The 17,402-nt window shown below is 43.8% G+C and overlaps 1 protein-coding gene across 1 annotated transcript in view; it reads right to left on the reverse strand.

Moving 5' to 3' along the window:
* Positions 1-521: 521 nt before the first annotated feature.
* LOC139383384 (dynein axonemal assembly factor 9) overlaps positions 522-17,402 on the reverse strand; it is an 87,848-nt gene continuing 70,967 nt past the window's right edge. The window contains exons 28-35 of the mRNA XM_071127908.1: positions 16,918-17,091; positions 16,732-16,818; positions 11,805-11,911; positions 8,355-8,429; positions 7,424-7,605; positions 1,958-2,023; positions 1,786-1,879; positions 522-1,638 (exon numbers count right to left, since the gene is read on the reverse strand). Coding sequence (XP_070984009.1) covers positions 1,532-1,638; positions 1,786-1,879; positions 1,958-2,023; positions 7,424-7,605; positions 8,355-8,429; positions 11,805-11,911; positions 16,732-16,818; positions 16,918-17,091 — 892 coding nt within the window. The 3' untranslated portion in view covers positions 522-1,531. The remainder of the gene's footprint in view (positions 1,639-1,785; positions 1,880-1,957; positions 2,024-7,423; positions 7,606-8,354; positions 8,430-11,804; positions 11,912-16,731; positions 16,819-16,917; positions 17,092-17,402) is intronic.

A 17,402-nucleotide genomic window follows, 5' to 3' on the forward strand; every position in this document is an offset into this window, starting at 1 on the left:
CCTAACCCAAAGTGGCCTAAACCAGCCCAAACCCTCCTAACCCAAAGTGGCCTAAACCAGCCCAAACCCTCCTAACCCAAAGTGGCCTAAGCCAGCCCAAACCCTCCTAACCAAAAGTGGCCTAAACCAGCCCAAACTGGCCTAAACTAGACTAATTGATTTCAGACCATCCCCATTCCAACCAGTATCCCACCCACAGCATGTTAGGTGGTCGTGTGAAAGGGGATGTTTGATCACCATGACATTATGTTACTGAGGACCACGTTGCTATGCTGACTAGAGCTGGGTGACGGTCTAGCTAGTATTTACAACAGGAGACAGTTTCTATCACCACACCAGGGATTGACAGCTACAGGCTGTCTATTCAAAGTTCACAGCTCTGCGTCCACTTCCTCTCACCAAGTCTGACACTGATACAAGCTATTAGCACAGTAGAGCCAGTGAGAACAGCTACACAGCGTGATACTGAAAGCAGCTAACTAACAGGTGGGCTGTGCATCGTATGACAGGTCAGGAAAGGAGACGAGAAAGGAGTGTTTTAATAATGCCAACAGCCAGGCTACAAATAGAACCAATTCTACTGGCCTATTAGAAACCTACCTAGGATGATACTGACTGACAATGCAAAGTTGAACCTCTTATCTGGACAGAAAGCTTGTGCTCTCTCACCATAATAATGTCTTGATTCAGTTATGTTTATCACCCCTATATGTATGGTGACAGTATGTGTGGTATAGTGGAGGTGACAGGATGTATGGTATAGTGGAGGTGACAGGATGTATGGTATAGTGGAGGTGACAGGATGTATGGTATAGTGGAGGTGACAGGATGTATGGTATAGTGGAGGTGACAGGATGTATGGTATAGTGGAGGTGACAGGATGTATGGTATAGTGGAGGTGACAGGATGTATGGTATAGTGGAGGTGACAGGATGTATGGTATAGTGGAGGTGACAGGATGTATGGTATAGTGGAGGTGACAGGATGTATGGTATAGTGGAGGTGACAGGATGTATGGTATAGTGGAGTTGACAGGATGTATGGTATAGTGGAGGTGACAGGATGTATGGTATAGTGGATGTGACAGGATGTATGGTATAGTGGAGGTGACAGGATGTATGGTATAGTGGAGGTGACAGGATGTATGGTATAGTGGAGGTGACAGGATGTATGGTATAGTGGAGGTGACAGGATGTATGGTATAGTGGAGATGACAGGATGTATGGTATAGTGGAGGTGACAGGATGTATGGTATAGTGGAGGTGACAGGATGTATGGTATAGTGGAGGTGACAGGATGTATGGTATAGTGGAGGTGACAGGATGTATGGTATAGTGGAGGTGACAGGATGTATGGTATAGTGGAGGTGACAGGATGTATGGTATAGTGGAGGTGACAGGATGTATGGTATAGTGGAGGTGACAGGATGTATGGTATAGTTTCCCCCCTTTGTTTCCCTTTGAGATGTGCTGAGGAGGACAAACAGTAAAAGGACGAGACAGACGACCTCTAACCCCAACCTTGGGGGTCACTAAGGGTCAAACAGGTCCTGGTGCTGCTGCTGCTCCAGCTGATTGTTGAAGAGGTCGATCTCTCGGTTGGCCTCCTCAACATACTCCGCTATGAACTGGTCCATTTCTGCAGGGGCTTGATGTAAGGACAGCTACACCACCTACTACTCATCAACAACAAACCATTCAGTGGAATAGGGCTGTGTTGTCAGGTGTTGTATTAGACGCCTTACAATGGTTGTGTTGAGGACAGACAGTAGCGATAAAAGGATACGTGGATGGAAGTTGTTCTTCTCTCCAAAGAAACTGACGTACTGTTGTCCGTTGTAGAAGAAGCCTGGAGGCAGAGGGTCCAGATGTCTCTTCACCTGAACACAGAAACAGGCAGATTGACAGGCGGGTCAAGAGAGAGGAACAATGATATGTTGTATTAGAGGAACACTCACATGGATGGTCCTGATTTCCTGAGGAGAGAGGCTGGTGTGGGTCTTCTTCACCTTCCTCACCTCCTTCTGAAAACAAGACCACAGATACCAAGATGAGTATATTACCTCTGATGTTTAGGTTACAATACGATCAACCTCTGCAACTTGTCTACAGCACAGTAGATGGTCAGTTAGATGGTCAGTTAGACGGCCAGTTAGGCGGTCAGTTAGATGGTCAGTTAGATGGCCAGATAGATGGCCAGATAGATGGCCAGTTAGATAGTCAATTAGATGGCCAGGTAGATGAGCTGTGAGTTCTTTAGATGGTCAGTTCGATGGTCAGTTAGATGAGCTGTGAGTTCCAGTAGTTGGTCAGTTAGATGGTCAGTTGGATGGTCAGTTGGATGGTCAGATAGATGGTCAGCTGGATGGTCAGTTAGATGGTCAGTTAGATGAGCTGTGAGTTCCAGTAGTTGGTCAGTTAGATGAGCTGTGAGTTCCAGTAGATGGTCAGTTAGATGGCCAGTTAGGTGGTCAGTTAGGTGGTCAGTTAGGTGGTCAGTTAGGTGGCCAGTTAGATGGCCAGATAGGTGGTCAGTTAGGTGGTCAGTTAGGTGAGCTGTGAGTTCGTTAGATGGTCAGTTGAATGGCCAGTTAGATGAGCTGTGAGTTCCAGTAGGTGGTCAGTTAGATGGTCAGTTGGATGGTCAGTTAGTTGGTCAGTTAGATGTCAGTTAGATGGTCAGTTAGATGGCCAGTTAGATGGTCAGTTAGATGGCCAGTTAGATGAACTGTGAGTTCCAGTAGTTGGTCAGTTAGATGAGCTGTGAGTTCCAGTATATGGTCAGTTAGATGAGCTGTGAGTTCCAGTAAATGGTCAGTTAGATGGTCAGTTAGATGAGCTGTGAGTTCCAGTAGTTGGTCAGTTAGATGGCCAGTTGGATGGTCAGTTGGATGGTCAGTTGGATGGTCAGTCGGATGGCCAGTTGGATGGTCAGTTAGATGAGCTGTGAGTTCCAGTAGTTGGTCAGTTAGATGGTCAGTTAGATGAGCTGTGAGTTCCAGTAGATGGTCAGTTAGATGGCCAGTTAGGTGGTCAGTTAGGTGGTCAGTTAGATGGCCAGTAAGGTGGTCAGTTAGGTGGCCAGTTAGATGGCCAGTTAGATGGTCAGTTAGATGGTCAGTTAGATGAGCTGTGAGTTCGTTAGATGGCCAGTTAGATGAGCTTTGAGTCCCGTTAGATGGTCAGTTAGATGGCCAGTTAGATGAAATGTGAGTTTCAGTAGTTGGTCAGTTAGATGGCCAGTTAGATGGCCAGTTTGATGGCCAGTTAGATGGTCAGTTAGATGAGCTGTGAGTTCCAGAAGTTGGTCAGTTACAGTGCCTTGCGAAAGTATTCGGCCCCCTTGAACTTTGCGACCTTTTGCCACATTTCAGGCTTCAAACATAAAGATATAAAACTGTATTTTTTTGTGAAGAGTCAACAAGTGGGACACAATCATGAAGTGGAACAACATTTATTGGATATTTCAAACTTTTTTAACAAATCAAAAACTGAAAAATTGGGCGTGCAAAATTATTCAGCCCCCTTAAGTTAATACTTTGTAGCGCCACCTTTTGCTGCGATTACAGCTGTAAGTCGCTTGGGGTATGTCTCTATCAGTTTTGCATATCGAGAGACTGAAATTTTTTCCCATTCCTCCTTGCAAAACAGCTCGAGCTCAGTGAGGTTGGATGGAGAGCATTTGTGAACAGCAGTTTTCAGTTCTTTCCACAGATTCTCGATTGGATTCAGGTCTGGACTTTGACTTGGCCATTCTAACACCTGGATATGTTTATTATTGAACCATTCCATTGTAGATTTTGCTTTATGTTTTGGATCATTGTCTTGTTGGAAGACAAATCTCCGTCCCAGTCTCAGGTCTTTTGCAGACTCCATCAGGTTTTCTTCCAGAATGGTCCTGTATTTGGCTCCATCCCATCTTCCCATCAATTTTAACCATTTTCCCTGTCCCTGCTGAAGAAAAGCAGGCCCAAACCATGATGCTGCCACCACCATGTTTGACAGTGGGGATGGTGTGTTCAGGGTGATGAGCTGTGTTGCTTTTACGCCAAACATAACGTTTTGCATTGTTGCCAAAAAGTTCAATTTTGGTTTCATCTGACCAGAGCACCTTCTTCCACATGTTTGGTGTGTCTCCCAGGTGGCTTGTGGCAAACTTTAAACAACACTTTTTATGGATATCTTTAAGAAATGGCTTTCTTCTTGCCACTCTTCCATAAAGGCCAGATTTGTGCAATATACGACTGATTGTTGTCCTATGGACAGAGTCTCCCACCTCAGCTGTAGATCTCTGCAGTTCATCCAGAGTGATTATGGGCCTCTTGGCTGCATCTCTGATCAGTCTTCTCCTTGTATGAGCTGAAAGTTTAGAGGGACGGCCAGGTCTTGGTAGATTTGCAGTGGTCTGACACTCCTTCCATTTCAATATTATCGCTTGCACAGTGCACTTTGGGATGTTTAAAGCTTGGGAAATCTTTTTGTATCCAAATCCGGCTTTAAACTTCTTCACAACAGTATCTCGGACCTGCCTGGTGTGTTCCTTGTTCTTCATGATGCTCTCTGCGCTTTTAACGGACCTCTGAGACTATCACAGTGCAGGTGCATTTATACGGAGACTTGATTACACACAGGTGGATTGTATTTATCATCATTAGTCATTTAGGTCAACATTGGATCATTCAGAGATCCTCACTGAACTTCTGGAGAGAGTTTGCTGCACTGAAAGTAAAGGGGCTGAATAATTTTGCAAGCCCAATTTTTCAGTTTTTGATTTGTTAAAAAAGTTTGAAATATCCAATAAATGTCGTTCCACTTCATGATTGTGTCCCACTTGTTGTTGATTCTTCACAAAAAAATACAGTTTTATATCTTTATGTTTGAAGCCTGAAATGTGGCAAAAGGTCGCAAAGTTCAAGGGGGCCGAATACTTTCGCAAGGCACTGTAGATGAGCTGTGAGTTCCATTAGTTGGTCAGTTAGATGAGCTGTGAGTTCCAGTAGTTGGTCAGTTAGATGAGCTGTGAGTTTCAGTAGTTGGTCAGTTAGATGAGCTGTGAGTTTCAGTAGTTGGTCAGTTAGATGAGCTGTGAGTTCCAGTAGATGGTCAGTTAGATGAGCTGTGAGTTCCAGTAGTTGGTCAGTTAGATGGCCAGTTAGATGGTCAGTTGGATGGTCAGTTGGATGGTCAGATAGATGGTCAGCTGGATGGTCAGTTAGATGGTCAGTTAGATGAGCTGTGAGTTCCAGTAGTTGGTCAGTTAGATGGTCAGTTAGATGAGCTGTGAGTTCCAGTAGATGGTCAGTTAGATGGTCAGTTAGATGGTCAGTTAGATGGTCAGTTAGATGGCCAGTTAGATGGCCAGTTAGATGGCCAGATAGATGGCCAGTTAGGTGGTCAGTTAGATGAGCTGTGAGTTCCAGTAGGTGGTCAGTTAGATGGTCAGTTGGATGGTCAGTTAGATGGCCAGTTAGATGAGCTGTGAGTTCCAATAGTTGGCCAGTTGGATGGCCAGTTAGATGGTCAGTTAGATGAGCTGTGAGTTCCAGTAGTTGGTCAGTTGGATGGTCAGTTAGATGGCCAGTTAGATGGTCAGTTAGATGGCCAGTTAGATGGTCAGTTAGATGGCCAGTTGGATGGTCAGTTAGATGGCCAGTTAGATGAGCTGTGAGTTCCAATAGTTGGCCAGTTGGATGGCCAGTTAGATGGTCAGTTAGATGAGCTGTGAGTTCCAGTAGTTGGTCAGTTGGATGGTCAGTTAGATGGTCAGTTAGATGGCCAGTTGGATGGTCAGTTGGATGGTCAGTTGGATGGCCAGTTAGATGAGCTGTGAGTTCCAGTAGTTGGTCAGTTCGATGGCCAGTTAGATGAGCTGTGAGTTCCAGTAGTTGGTCAGTTGGATGGCCAGTTAGATGGCCAGTTAGATGGCCAGTTGGATGGTCAGTTGGATGGTCAGTTGGATGGTCAGTTGGATGGTCAGTTGGATAGCCAGTTGGATGGCCAGTTGGATGGTCAGTTGGATGGTCAGTTAGATGGCCAGTTAGATGAGCTGTGAGTTCCAGTAGTTGGACAGTTAGATGAGCTGTGAGTTCCAGTAGTTGGACAGTTAGATGAGCTGTGAGTTCCAGTAGTTGGACAGTTAGATGAGCTGTGAGTTCCAGTAGTTGGACAGTTAGATGAGCTGTGAGTTCCAGTAGTTGGACAGTTAGATGAGCTGTGAGTTCTAGTAGTTGGTCAGTTAGATGGTCAGTTAGATGGCCAGTTAGATGAACTGTGAGTTCCAGTAGTTGGTCAGTTAGATGAGCTGTGAGTTTCAGTAGTTGGTCAGTTAGATGAGCTGTGAGTTCCAGTAGATGGTCAGTTAGATGAGCTGTGAGATCCATATGGTCAGTTAGATGAGCTGTGAGTTCCAGTAGATGGTCAGTTAGATGAGGTGTGAGTTCCAGTAGTTGGTCAGTTAGATGGCCAGTTAGATGGTCAGTTGGATGGTCAGTTGGATGGCCAGATAGATGGTCAGCTGGATGGTCAGTTAGATGGTCAGTTAGATGAGCTGTGAGTTCCAGTAGTTGGTCAGTTAGATGGTCAGTTAGATGAGCTGTGAGTTCCAGTAGATGGTCAGTTAGATGGTCAGTTAGATGGCCAGTTAGGTGGCCAGTTAGGTGGCCAGATAGATGGCCAGTTAGGTGGTTAGTTAGATGAGCTGTGAGTTCGTTAGATGGTCAGTTGAATGGCCAGTTAGATGAGCTGTGAGTTCCAGTAGGTGGTCAGTTAGATGGTCAGTTGGATGGTCAGTTAGTTAGCCAGTTAGATGGCCAGTCAGGTGGTCAGTTAGATGGCCAGTTAGATGAGCTGAGAGTTCGTTAGATGGTCAGTTAGATGGCCAGTTATATGAGCTGTGAGTTCCAGTAGTTGGTCAGTTAGATGAGCTGTGAGTTCCAGTAGATGGTCAGTTAGATGGCCAGTTAGGTGGTCAGTTAGATGGCCAGTTAGGTGGTCAGTTAGGTGGTCAGTTAGATGGTCAGTTAGATTGTCAGTAAGATGGTCAGTTCGATGGCCAGTTAGATGAGCTGTGAGTTCCAATAGTTGGCCAGTTGGATGGTTAGTAAGATGGCCAGTTCGATGGCCAGTTAGATGAGCTGTGAGTTCCAGTAGTTGGTCAGTTGGATGGTCAATTGGATGGTCAGTTGGATGGTCAGTTGGATGGTCAGTTAGATGGCCAGTTAGATGAGCTGTGAGTTCCAGTAGTTGGTCAGTTAGATGGCCAGTTAGATGGTCAGTTAGATGAGCTGTGAGTTCCAGTAGTTGGTCAGTTGGATGGTCAGTTAGATGGTCAGTTAGATGGCCAGTTAGATGGTCAGTTAGATGGTCAGTTAGATGGCCAGTTAGATGAGCTGTGAGTTCCAGTAGTTGGTCAGTCATTCTTGTACCTGTTTTACACAGATCCTCAGCCAGTCCTTCAGGGCCTCCTGTGTCAATCCCACTCCATGGAACAGCAGGAAGCATCCAGAGGGCTCCTGGTCTCCCTGGTGGCTGTCCCCCAAGGGCTGCTGAGTGATACGGAGGTTCCCACTCACAGTGTTGTAGCTCACTTCCATCATCCTCTCAGAGTCTGGAGAAGAACATGGAGATATCTCAGCATCTCACTGACCTGTCTGATGGTCCTAATGACTGGTCTGATGGACCTACCACTGTGGCAGCTACATATACCAAACAGCATGCTGAGGATGAGGAGGGGTTCAGTGCTACAACATCCATCCATCTATCCATGATCCAACTCCAGAATGACTCAAACAACATGGAACATTCAATAGAAGACACAAATAAACAAAATCAATGCAACTAGTTTAATTCAATGGACAGTAACTTAAAATTCACAGAAACTAGTAAGGAACACGCCAAGGACCACCAGCTTCAGAATCATTCAACTTCCACAAACATCTGCTCTTTCTTCATTCTGCACTCTCTTCATTCTGCACTCTCTTCATTCTGCACTCTCTTCATTCTGCACTCTCTCCTCATTCAACAACGTCACATAAACGTCTGTATGAATAACGTGAGGAGAAACTACTCAACCAAACTAAACCAGTGGAGAGTGAAGGAGCTCAGTTTCCTACCATCAGCTGGTGCTGCCTGCCTTGAGGACAAACCTTTATCTAATAATACTCACAACTGGGAATGCAAGTACAGGTTAAATGTTGGCATTTAGTATTAGAACACAAGGCAGAAGACATCTCAAATAATACTTGTATGATTATTGATAAGTAGTACAAGTAAACATTTCTACTCAATCATCACCATCATTGTACAGAGTGATGTTGTGTATATTGTCAGTGAGGGAGAATAACAGAGAAACCCTACCAGAGAAGAGGACCTTCCCCGAGACGTTGTAGACGTTTCCTCTGAAAGGGTTTGGTCTCAGAGCTGACTTGAAGGCTAGGGGGCAGAGAGAGACTGGTAGGATATTCAACGGTAGAAAATATACATGGTTAAGCATTGTACTGTACACTATATAGATCCTCGAAAAGTTATACAGCTGCACCATTGAGAGCATCTTGACTGGCTGCATCACCGCCTGGTATGGCAACTGCTTTGGCATCTGACCGTAAGGCGCTACAGAGGGTAGTGCGTACAGCCCAGTACATCACCGTGCCAATCTCCCTGCCATCCAAGACCTCTATACCAGGCGGTGTCAGAGGAAGAGCCTAAAAATTGTCAAAGACCACCCAAGTCATAGACTGTTCTCTCTACTACCGCACAGCAAGCGGTACCAGAGCGCCAAGTCTTGGACCAAAAGGCTCCTTAACAGCTTCTAGCTTCTGCCTAAATAAAGATGAAATAAATCAAATCAATAAATAAGGCCCATCTCCCCAGATACTGCTGAACAGTTAATGGCTACTCTGACTGCTAACATTGAGCCCTTTCTTAATTGAATGACATTCTTGCACTGGCTCTATGCGCCCTCACACACACACACTACATACGCTCACACACACACACTACATACGCTCACACATACACACTACATACGCTCACACACACACACACTACATCCGCTCACACACACACACACTACATACGCTCACACACACACACACACTACATACGCTCACACACACACACTACATACGTTCACACACACATACTACATACGCTCACACACACACACTACATACGCTCACACACACACAATAACATATTGGTATTGACTGGTACATCTAGTCTATGGTCTCAGTATTGGTATTGACTGGTACATCTAGTCTGTGGTCTCAGTATTGTTATTGACTGGTACATCTAGTCTGTGGTCTCAGTATTGGTATTGACTGGTACATCTAGTCTGTGGTCTCAGTATTGGTATTGACTGGTACATCTAGTCTATGGTCTCAGTATTGGTATTGACTGGTACATCTAGTCTATGGTCTCAGTATTGTTATTGACTGGTACATCTAGTCTATGGTCTCAGTATTGGTATTGACTGGTACATCTAGTCTATGGTCTCAGTATTGGTATTGACGGGTACATCTAGTCTATGGTCTCAGTATTGTTATTGATGGGTACATCTAGTCTATGGTCTCAGTATTGGTATTGACTGGTACATCTAGTCTATGGTCTCAGTATTGTTATTGACGGGTACATCTAGTCTATGGTCTCAGTATTGGTATTGACTGGTACATCTAGTCTATGGTCTCAGTATTGGTATTGACGGGTACATCTAGTCTATGGTCTCAGTATTGTTATTGATGGGTACATCTAGTCTATGGTCTCAGTATTGGTATTGACTGGTACATCTAGTCTATGGTCTCAGTATTGTTATTGACGGGTACATCTAGTCTATGGTCTCAGTATTGGTATTGACTGGTACATCTAGTCTATGGTCTCAGTATTGGTATTGACTTGTGCTACTATTTCTTTATTTTTCAACAAATTATTTTCTTTCTTAATAAATTATTTTTCTTTCTTAATACAGTGCCTTGCGAAAGTATTCGGCCCCCTTGAACTTTGCGACCTTTTGCCACATTTCAGGCTTCAAACATAAAGATATAAAACTGTATTTTTTTGTGAAGAATCAACAACAAGTGGGACACAATCATGAAGTGGAACAACATTTATTGGATATTTCAAACTTTTTTAACAAATCAAAAACTGAAAAATTGGGCGTGCAAAATTATTCAGCCCCCTTAAGTTAATACTTTGTAGCGCCACCTTTTGCTGCGATTACAGCTGTAAGTCGCTTGGGGTATGTCTCTATCAGTTTTGTACATCGAGAGACTGACATTTTTTCCCATTCCTCCTTGCAAAACAGCTCGAGCTCAGTGAGGTTGGATGGAGAGCATTTGTGAACAGCAGTTTTCAGTCTTTCCACAGATTCTCGATTGGATTCAGGTCTGGACTTTGACTTGGCCATTCTAACACCTGGATATGTTTATTTTTGAACCATTCCATTGTAGATTTTGCTTTATGTTTTGGATCATTGTCTTGTTGGAAGACAAATCTCCGTTCCAGTCTCAGGTCTTTTGCAGACTCCATCAGGTTTTCTTCCAGAATGGTCCTGTATTTAGCTCCATCCATCTTCCCATCAATTTTAACTATCTTCCCTGTCCCTGCTGAAGAAAAGCATGCCCAAACCAAGATGCTGCCACCACCATGTTTAACAGTGGGGATGGTGTGTTCAGGGTGATGAGCTGTGTTGCTTTTACGCCAAACATAACGTTTTGCATTGTTGCCAAAAAGTTCAATTTTGGTTTCATCTGACCAGAGCACCTTCTTCCACATGTTTGGTGTGTCTCCCAGGTGGCTTGTGGCAAACTTTAAACAACACTTTTTATGGATATCTTTAAGAAATGGCTGTCTTCTTGCCACTCTTCCATAAAGGCCAGATTTGTGCAATATACGACTGATTGTTGTCCTATGGACAGAGTCTCCCACCTCAGCTGTAGATCTCTGCAGTTCATCCAGAGTGATCATGGGCCTCTTGGCTGCATCTCTGATCAGTCTTCTCCTTGCATGAACTGAAAGTTTAGAGGGACGGCCAGGTCTTGGTAGATTTGCAGTGGTCTGATACTCCTTCCATTTCAATATTATCGCTTGCACAGTGCTCCTTGGGATGTTTAAAGCTTGGGAAATATTTTTGTATCCTAATCCGGCTTTAAACTTCTTCACAACAGTATCTCGGACCTGCCTGGTGTGTTCCTTGTTCTTCATGATGCTCTCTGCGTTTTTAACGGACCTCTGAGACTATCACAGTGCAGGTGCATTTATACGGAGACTTGATTACACACAGGTGGATTGTATTTATCATCATTAGTCATTTAGGTCAACATTGGATCCTTCAGAGATCCTCACTGAACTTCTGGAGAGAGTTTGCTGCACTGAAAGTAAAGGGGCTGAATAATTTTGCACGCCCAATTTTTCAGCTTTTGATTTGTAAAAAAAGTTTGAAATATCCAATAAATGTCGTTCCACTTCATGATTGTGTCCCACTTGTTGTTGATTCTTCACAAAAAAATACAGTTTTATATCTTTATGTTTGAAGCCTGAAATGTGGCAAAAGGTCGCAAAGTTCAAGGGGGCCGAATACTTTCGCAAGGCACTGTATCTGCTGTATTCGGCACGTTACAAGTAAAAATAGATTTCAAAATTGTATTTGATATAATTAAATAATTCCAATGCTATTGTACTGGAAATGTTTTAGGAACATGTGCCATGTCATGACAACTCAGACTGCAGTCTCTTCGTGCTCTCCATATTAGAAGAGAAAGGTCTTCATGTGTTCCACTTGATTGACTGATGTAATTATTAGGGGGTTCTTACCTTTACAGTGTTTCAGAAACAGAGGTCTCTCCAGGGGAAGGTTGAACATCACATACTGGTGGCCCAAAGACAGGGACCCACAGCCACTGACGAACCGGCCTTTACACCTGAAATACACACAGACATCAAACCTTGTGACGGGCATTCATGCACGCTTGATAGAGTAGATAGCCTGTGTTTTCTAAGCCGCTGTTAGAAACAGTTCTAATGAGGCACAGTGACCACTGAGGTGTCATAAGGTGTCTAAATGGACCGGTCCAGAGGTAGAGCCCAGCCAGTCTGTGTACATGGCAACCGCCTGGCCAACAGCTTGGTAGTGGTCTGTTACAGTAGGAGGAACCAGGCTAGTAGTGGTCTGTTACAGTAGGAGGAACAAGGCTAGTAGTGGTCTGTTACAGTAGGAGGAACCAGGCTGGTAGTGTCTGCTACAGTAAGAGGAACCAGGCTGGTAGTGGTCTGTTACAGTAGGAGGAACCAGGCTGGTAGTGTCTGCTACAGTAGGAGGAACCAGGCTGGTAGTGGTCTGTTACAGTAGGAGGAACTTGCTTTGTAAGTAGGAAAACATGCAAAATCGGCAGTGTACCAAATACTTGTTCTCCCCAATGTATCTCCCTCTAACTTTAAGCATCAGCTGTCAGAGCAGCTTACCGATCACTGTACCTGTACACAGCCCATCTGTAAATAGCACACCCAACTACCTCATCCCCATATTGTTATTTATTTATATTATTTTGCTCTTTTGCACCCCATTATCTCTACTTGCACATCATCATCTGCACATCTATCATTCCAGTGTTAATGCTAAATTGTAATTATTTCACCTCTATGGTCTATTTATTGCCTTACCTCCCTAATCTTACTCCATTTGCACACACTGTACATAGATTATTATATTGTGTTATTGACTGTACGTTTGTTTATTCCATGTGTAACTCTGTTGTTGTTTTTGTCGCACTGCTTTGCTTTATCTTGGCCAGGGCGCAGTTGTAAATAAGAACTTGTTCTCAACTGGCCTAAATAAAGGTGAAATAAATCAAATAAATCAATAAAGAAGGCCCATCTCCCCGATAGCTCAGTTTGGCTGTGTGGCCAGCTCTAGGAAGAGTCTTGGTGGCTCCACAGTGTTCTTGGGGACCTTCACTGCTGCAGACATTTTTTGGTACCTTTCCTCAGATCTGTTCCATGAAACAATCCTGTCTCAGAGCTCTACGGAGAATTTATGACCTCATGGTTTATGCTCTGACACGCATTGTCAACTGTGGGCCTTATATAGACAGGTGTGTGCCATTCCATATCATGTCCAATCAATTGAATTTAGCACAGGTGGTCTCCATCAAGTTGTAGGCATCTCAAGGATGATCAGTACCTCCCGAGTGGCGCAGCGGTCTAAGGTTTGGCCGCCCGGGATGTCCTTGTCCCATCGTACGCTAGCGACACATGTGGCGGGCAGGCGCATGCATGCTGACTTCGGTCGCCAGCTGTACAGTGGTTTTTCCCCGACACATTGGTGCGGCTGGCTTCCGGGTTAAGCAAGCAGTGTGTCTAGAAGAAGTGCGACTTAGCAGGGTTGTGATTTGGAGGACGCATGGCTCTCGACCTTCGCCTCCCCCGAGTCCGCAGGCGAGTTGCAGCGATGGGACAAGACTGTAACTAATAATTGGATACCATGAAATTGGGGAGAAAAAGGGGTAACCCCCCCCTAAAAAACAAGGATGATCAAATCATGTCCAATCAATTGTATTTAGTCATAGAAGCATCTCAAGGATGACCAATGGAAACAGGACGCACCTGAGCTAAATTTCTAGTCTCATAGCAAAGGGTCTGAATACTTATGTAAATAAGGGTCTGAATACTTATGTAAATAAGGGTCTGAATACTTATGTAAATAAGGGTCTGAATACTTATGTAAATAAGGGTCTGAATACTTATGTAAATAAGGGTCTGAATACTTATGTAAATAAGGGTCTGAATACTTATGTAAATAAGGTGTTAGTTTGTTTAATACATTTTTTATTACATTTCGAAAAACCTGTTTTCGCTTTGTCATTATGGGGTATTGTGTGTAGATAGATGAGGAAAAAATATTGTTTACATTTTAGAATAAGGCTGTAATGTACATTTTTAAGAAAAGGTCAAGGGGTCTGAATACTTTCCGAATGCACTGTATATATTGTATTATACAGGACACATTTGGAAAACAGACCTAGATCGCAATATGTCTACAGTGCCTTGCAAAAGTATTCACCCCCCTATTTTGTTGCAGTACTACCCATAATTTAAATGGATTTGTATTTGTATTTAATGTAATGGACATACACAAAATAGTCAAAATTGGTGAAGTGAAATAAAAATAAATGACTTGTTTCAATAAATTCTAAAATTACAAACAATAAAAACAGAAAAGTGGTGGGTACATATTGTATTCACCCTCTTTCCTATGAAGCCCCTAAATAAGATCTGGTGCAACCAATGACCTTCAGAAGACACATAATTAGTTACATAAAGTCCACCTGTGTGCAATCTAAGTGTCACATGATCTGTCACATGTTCTCAGTAAATATATCTATATCTATAAATATATTCAAACACACACCTATTCTGAAAGGCCCCAGAGTCTGCAACACCACTAAGCAAGGGGCACCACCAAGAAAGTGGCACCATGAAGACCAAGGAGCTCTCCAAACAGGTCAGGGACAAAGTTGTGGAGAAGTACAGATCAGTGTTGGGTTATAAAAAAATATCCCAAACTTTGAACATCCCACGGAGCACTCTGGGCTAGGGGGCAGTATTTTGAAGTTTGCATGACAAGCGTGCCCAAAGTTAACTGCCTGTTACTCAGGCCCAGAAGCTAGGATATGCATATGCATGTAGTATTGGATAGAAAACACTCTAAAGTTTCTAAAACTGTTAAAATAATGTCTGTGAGTATAACAGAACTGATATGGCAGGCGAAACCCAGAGGACAAACCATTAAAAAAAAAAAAAAATTCAGCCTACCACTGTTTCCAATGGCTGTCATGTTTCTTATAAGGCAAAATCCTCCCAGATTGCAGTTCCTAGGGCTTCCACTAGATGTCAACAGTCTTTAGAAATAGTATCAGGCTTGTTTTTTGGAAAAATTGGTTAGAATTTGTAGTTTTTCTAAGTGGCTCCCATTTAGGCTGTAGTGTTTTCATGCGCTTGGATGAGAGTGCGTTCTTTGTTGTTTATCAATGGTAAGGCAATAACGATTCTCAGTCTTAAATTTGATCATTTATTTACGTATTAGGGTACCGGAGGTTTGATTATTAACGTTGTTTGACTTGTTTGGAGAAGTTTATTGGTAACGTTTGGGATTCATTTTGTACGCATTTTGGAGGAGGGAAACCGGTGGATTATTGACTGAAGCGCGCCAGTTAACTGATTTTTGGGGATATAAAGAAGGACATTATCGAACAAAAAGGACCATTTGTGATGTAGCTGGGACCTTTTGGAGTGCCAACAGAAGAAGATCTTCAAAGGTAAGGCATTTATTATATCGCTATTTCTGACTTTCGTGGCGCACCTGCCTGGTTGAAATATGTTTTTCATGCTTTTGTATGCGGGGCGCTGTCCTCAGATAATCGCATGGTGTGGTTTCGCCGTAAAGCCTTTTTGAAATCTGACACTGCGGCTGGATTAACAAGAAGTTAAGCTTTATTTTGATGTATTACACTTGTATTTTCATGAATGTAAACTATTTCTATTTCTGTAATTTGAATTTCGCGCTCTGCAATTTCACCGGATGTTGGCCAGGTGGGACGGCCCGTAAGAAGTTAAATCCATTATTAAAAAATGGAAAGAATATGGCACCAAAACAAACTTGCCAAGAGAGGGTCGCCCACCAAAACTGACAGAACATATAGCTGGGCTTTACAGAAGAGTGGCCAGAAAAAAAGCCATTGCTTAAAGAAAGAAATAAGCAAACGTCAGATGGTCAGATGAGACTAAAATTGAGCTTTTTGACCAGCAAGGAAAACGCTATGTCTGGAGCAAACCCAACACCTCTAATCACCCCGAGAACACCATCCCCATCCCCCCCTCAATACAATTGAGAATCTGTGGTATGACTTAAAGATCGCTGTACACCAGCGGAACCCATCCAACTTGAACTTGAAGATTGGGCAGAAATCCCAGTGGCTAGATGTGCCAAGCTTATAGAGACATACCCCAAGATACTTGCAGCTGTAATTGTTGCAAAAGGTGGCTCTACAAAGTATTGACTTGGGGGGGGTGAATAGTTATGCACGCTATTTTTGGTATTATTTCATGTTTGTTTCACATTAAAACATATTTTGCATCTTCAAAGTGGTAGGCATGTTGTGTAAATCAAATGATACAAACCCCACAAAATGTTTTATTCCAGGTTGTAGGATAACAAAATAGGAAAAATGCCAAGGGGGTGAATCCTTTCACAAGCCACTGTAGATCAAATAAATATAAAACAAATAAATGGAGGGGAGATGGAGAGAAGGAGAGGAGAGAGAGGTGGAAGAGAGGGAGAGGAGAGAAGGAGAGGAGAGAGAGGTGGAAGAGAGGGAGAGGAGAGAAGGAGAGGAGAGAGAGGTGGAAGAGAGGGAGAGGAGAGAAGGAGAGGAGAGAGAGGTGGAAGAGAGGGAGAGGAGAGAAGGAGAGGAGAGAGAGGTGGAAGAGAGGGAGAGGAGGAGAGGAGAGAGAGGTGGAAGAGAGGGAGAGGAGAGAAGGAGAGGAGAGAGAGGTGGAAGAGAGGGAGAGGAGAGAAGGAGAGGAGAGAGAGGTGGAAGAGAGGGAGAGGAGAGAAGGAGAGGAGAGAGAGGTGGAAGAGAGGGAGAGGAGAGAAGGAGAGGAGAAATCAAGGGGAAGGAGAGAGAGGGGAAGGAGCGAGAGATAGAGGTGGAGAGAGGGAGAGGCGAAGGAGAGATCATCTTACCAGCCAGGGTAGAGCAGGTAGCGTGCTCTCATCATCTGCGCCTCAGAGAAGCTGCTCTCAGACAAAATCATCTTCACATCCTCATTCCTATAGAAGGGAATGATGCATTGTTACGCAAGGAACCAAGAGAATTACTGAAAGAGAATGAATGAGTGAGTGAGTTTAGACTTCATTAGGCTAATCTACCTGGTAACGGCTCCTCTCTCTGCCAGGATGAAGACAGCGTTGGGATTGGCTGACCGGATCAGCTGCTGTACGGTTTGGAGGAGAGGGTTCTTCTGTTCTGCTGCCAGTCCAGTGAAGACGACCGTACTCACTATACCTTGGCTGCACTGCTCCACCAGCTTCGGGAAGACAAATCTATAAGGTAGAATCAGATATACACTCAGAACGGCTACCTCACTTTAATATTATCAGTTATGGCACAGAGTGGTTTAGCTCAGAGAGTGGGGGCCCGCAGTCCCTGTTAGTGGGCCACGTCGGTGGCACTGTATTATCCTCAAAGCGGGCAACGAAGGTGTTTAGTTAGTCTGATTTTCTTTTTGTAGTCCGTAATTGCCTGTAGACACTGCCACATAAGTCTCGTGTCTGAGCTGTTGAATTACAACTCCACTTTGTCCCTATAATGACATTTCGCTTGTTTGATTGCTTGCGGATCGGTTATATTGGTT

Source organism: Oncorhynchus clarkii, chromosome 25 (genome assembly GCF_045791955.1).
Source record: "Oncorhynchus clarkii lewisi isolate Uvic-CL-2024 chromosome 25, UVic_Ocla_1.0, whole genome shotgun sequence".
Lineage (NCBI taxonomy): Eukaryota > Metazoa > Chordata > Actinopteri > Salmoniformes > Salmonidae > Oncorhynchus > Oncorhynchus clarkii.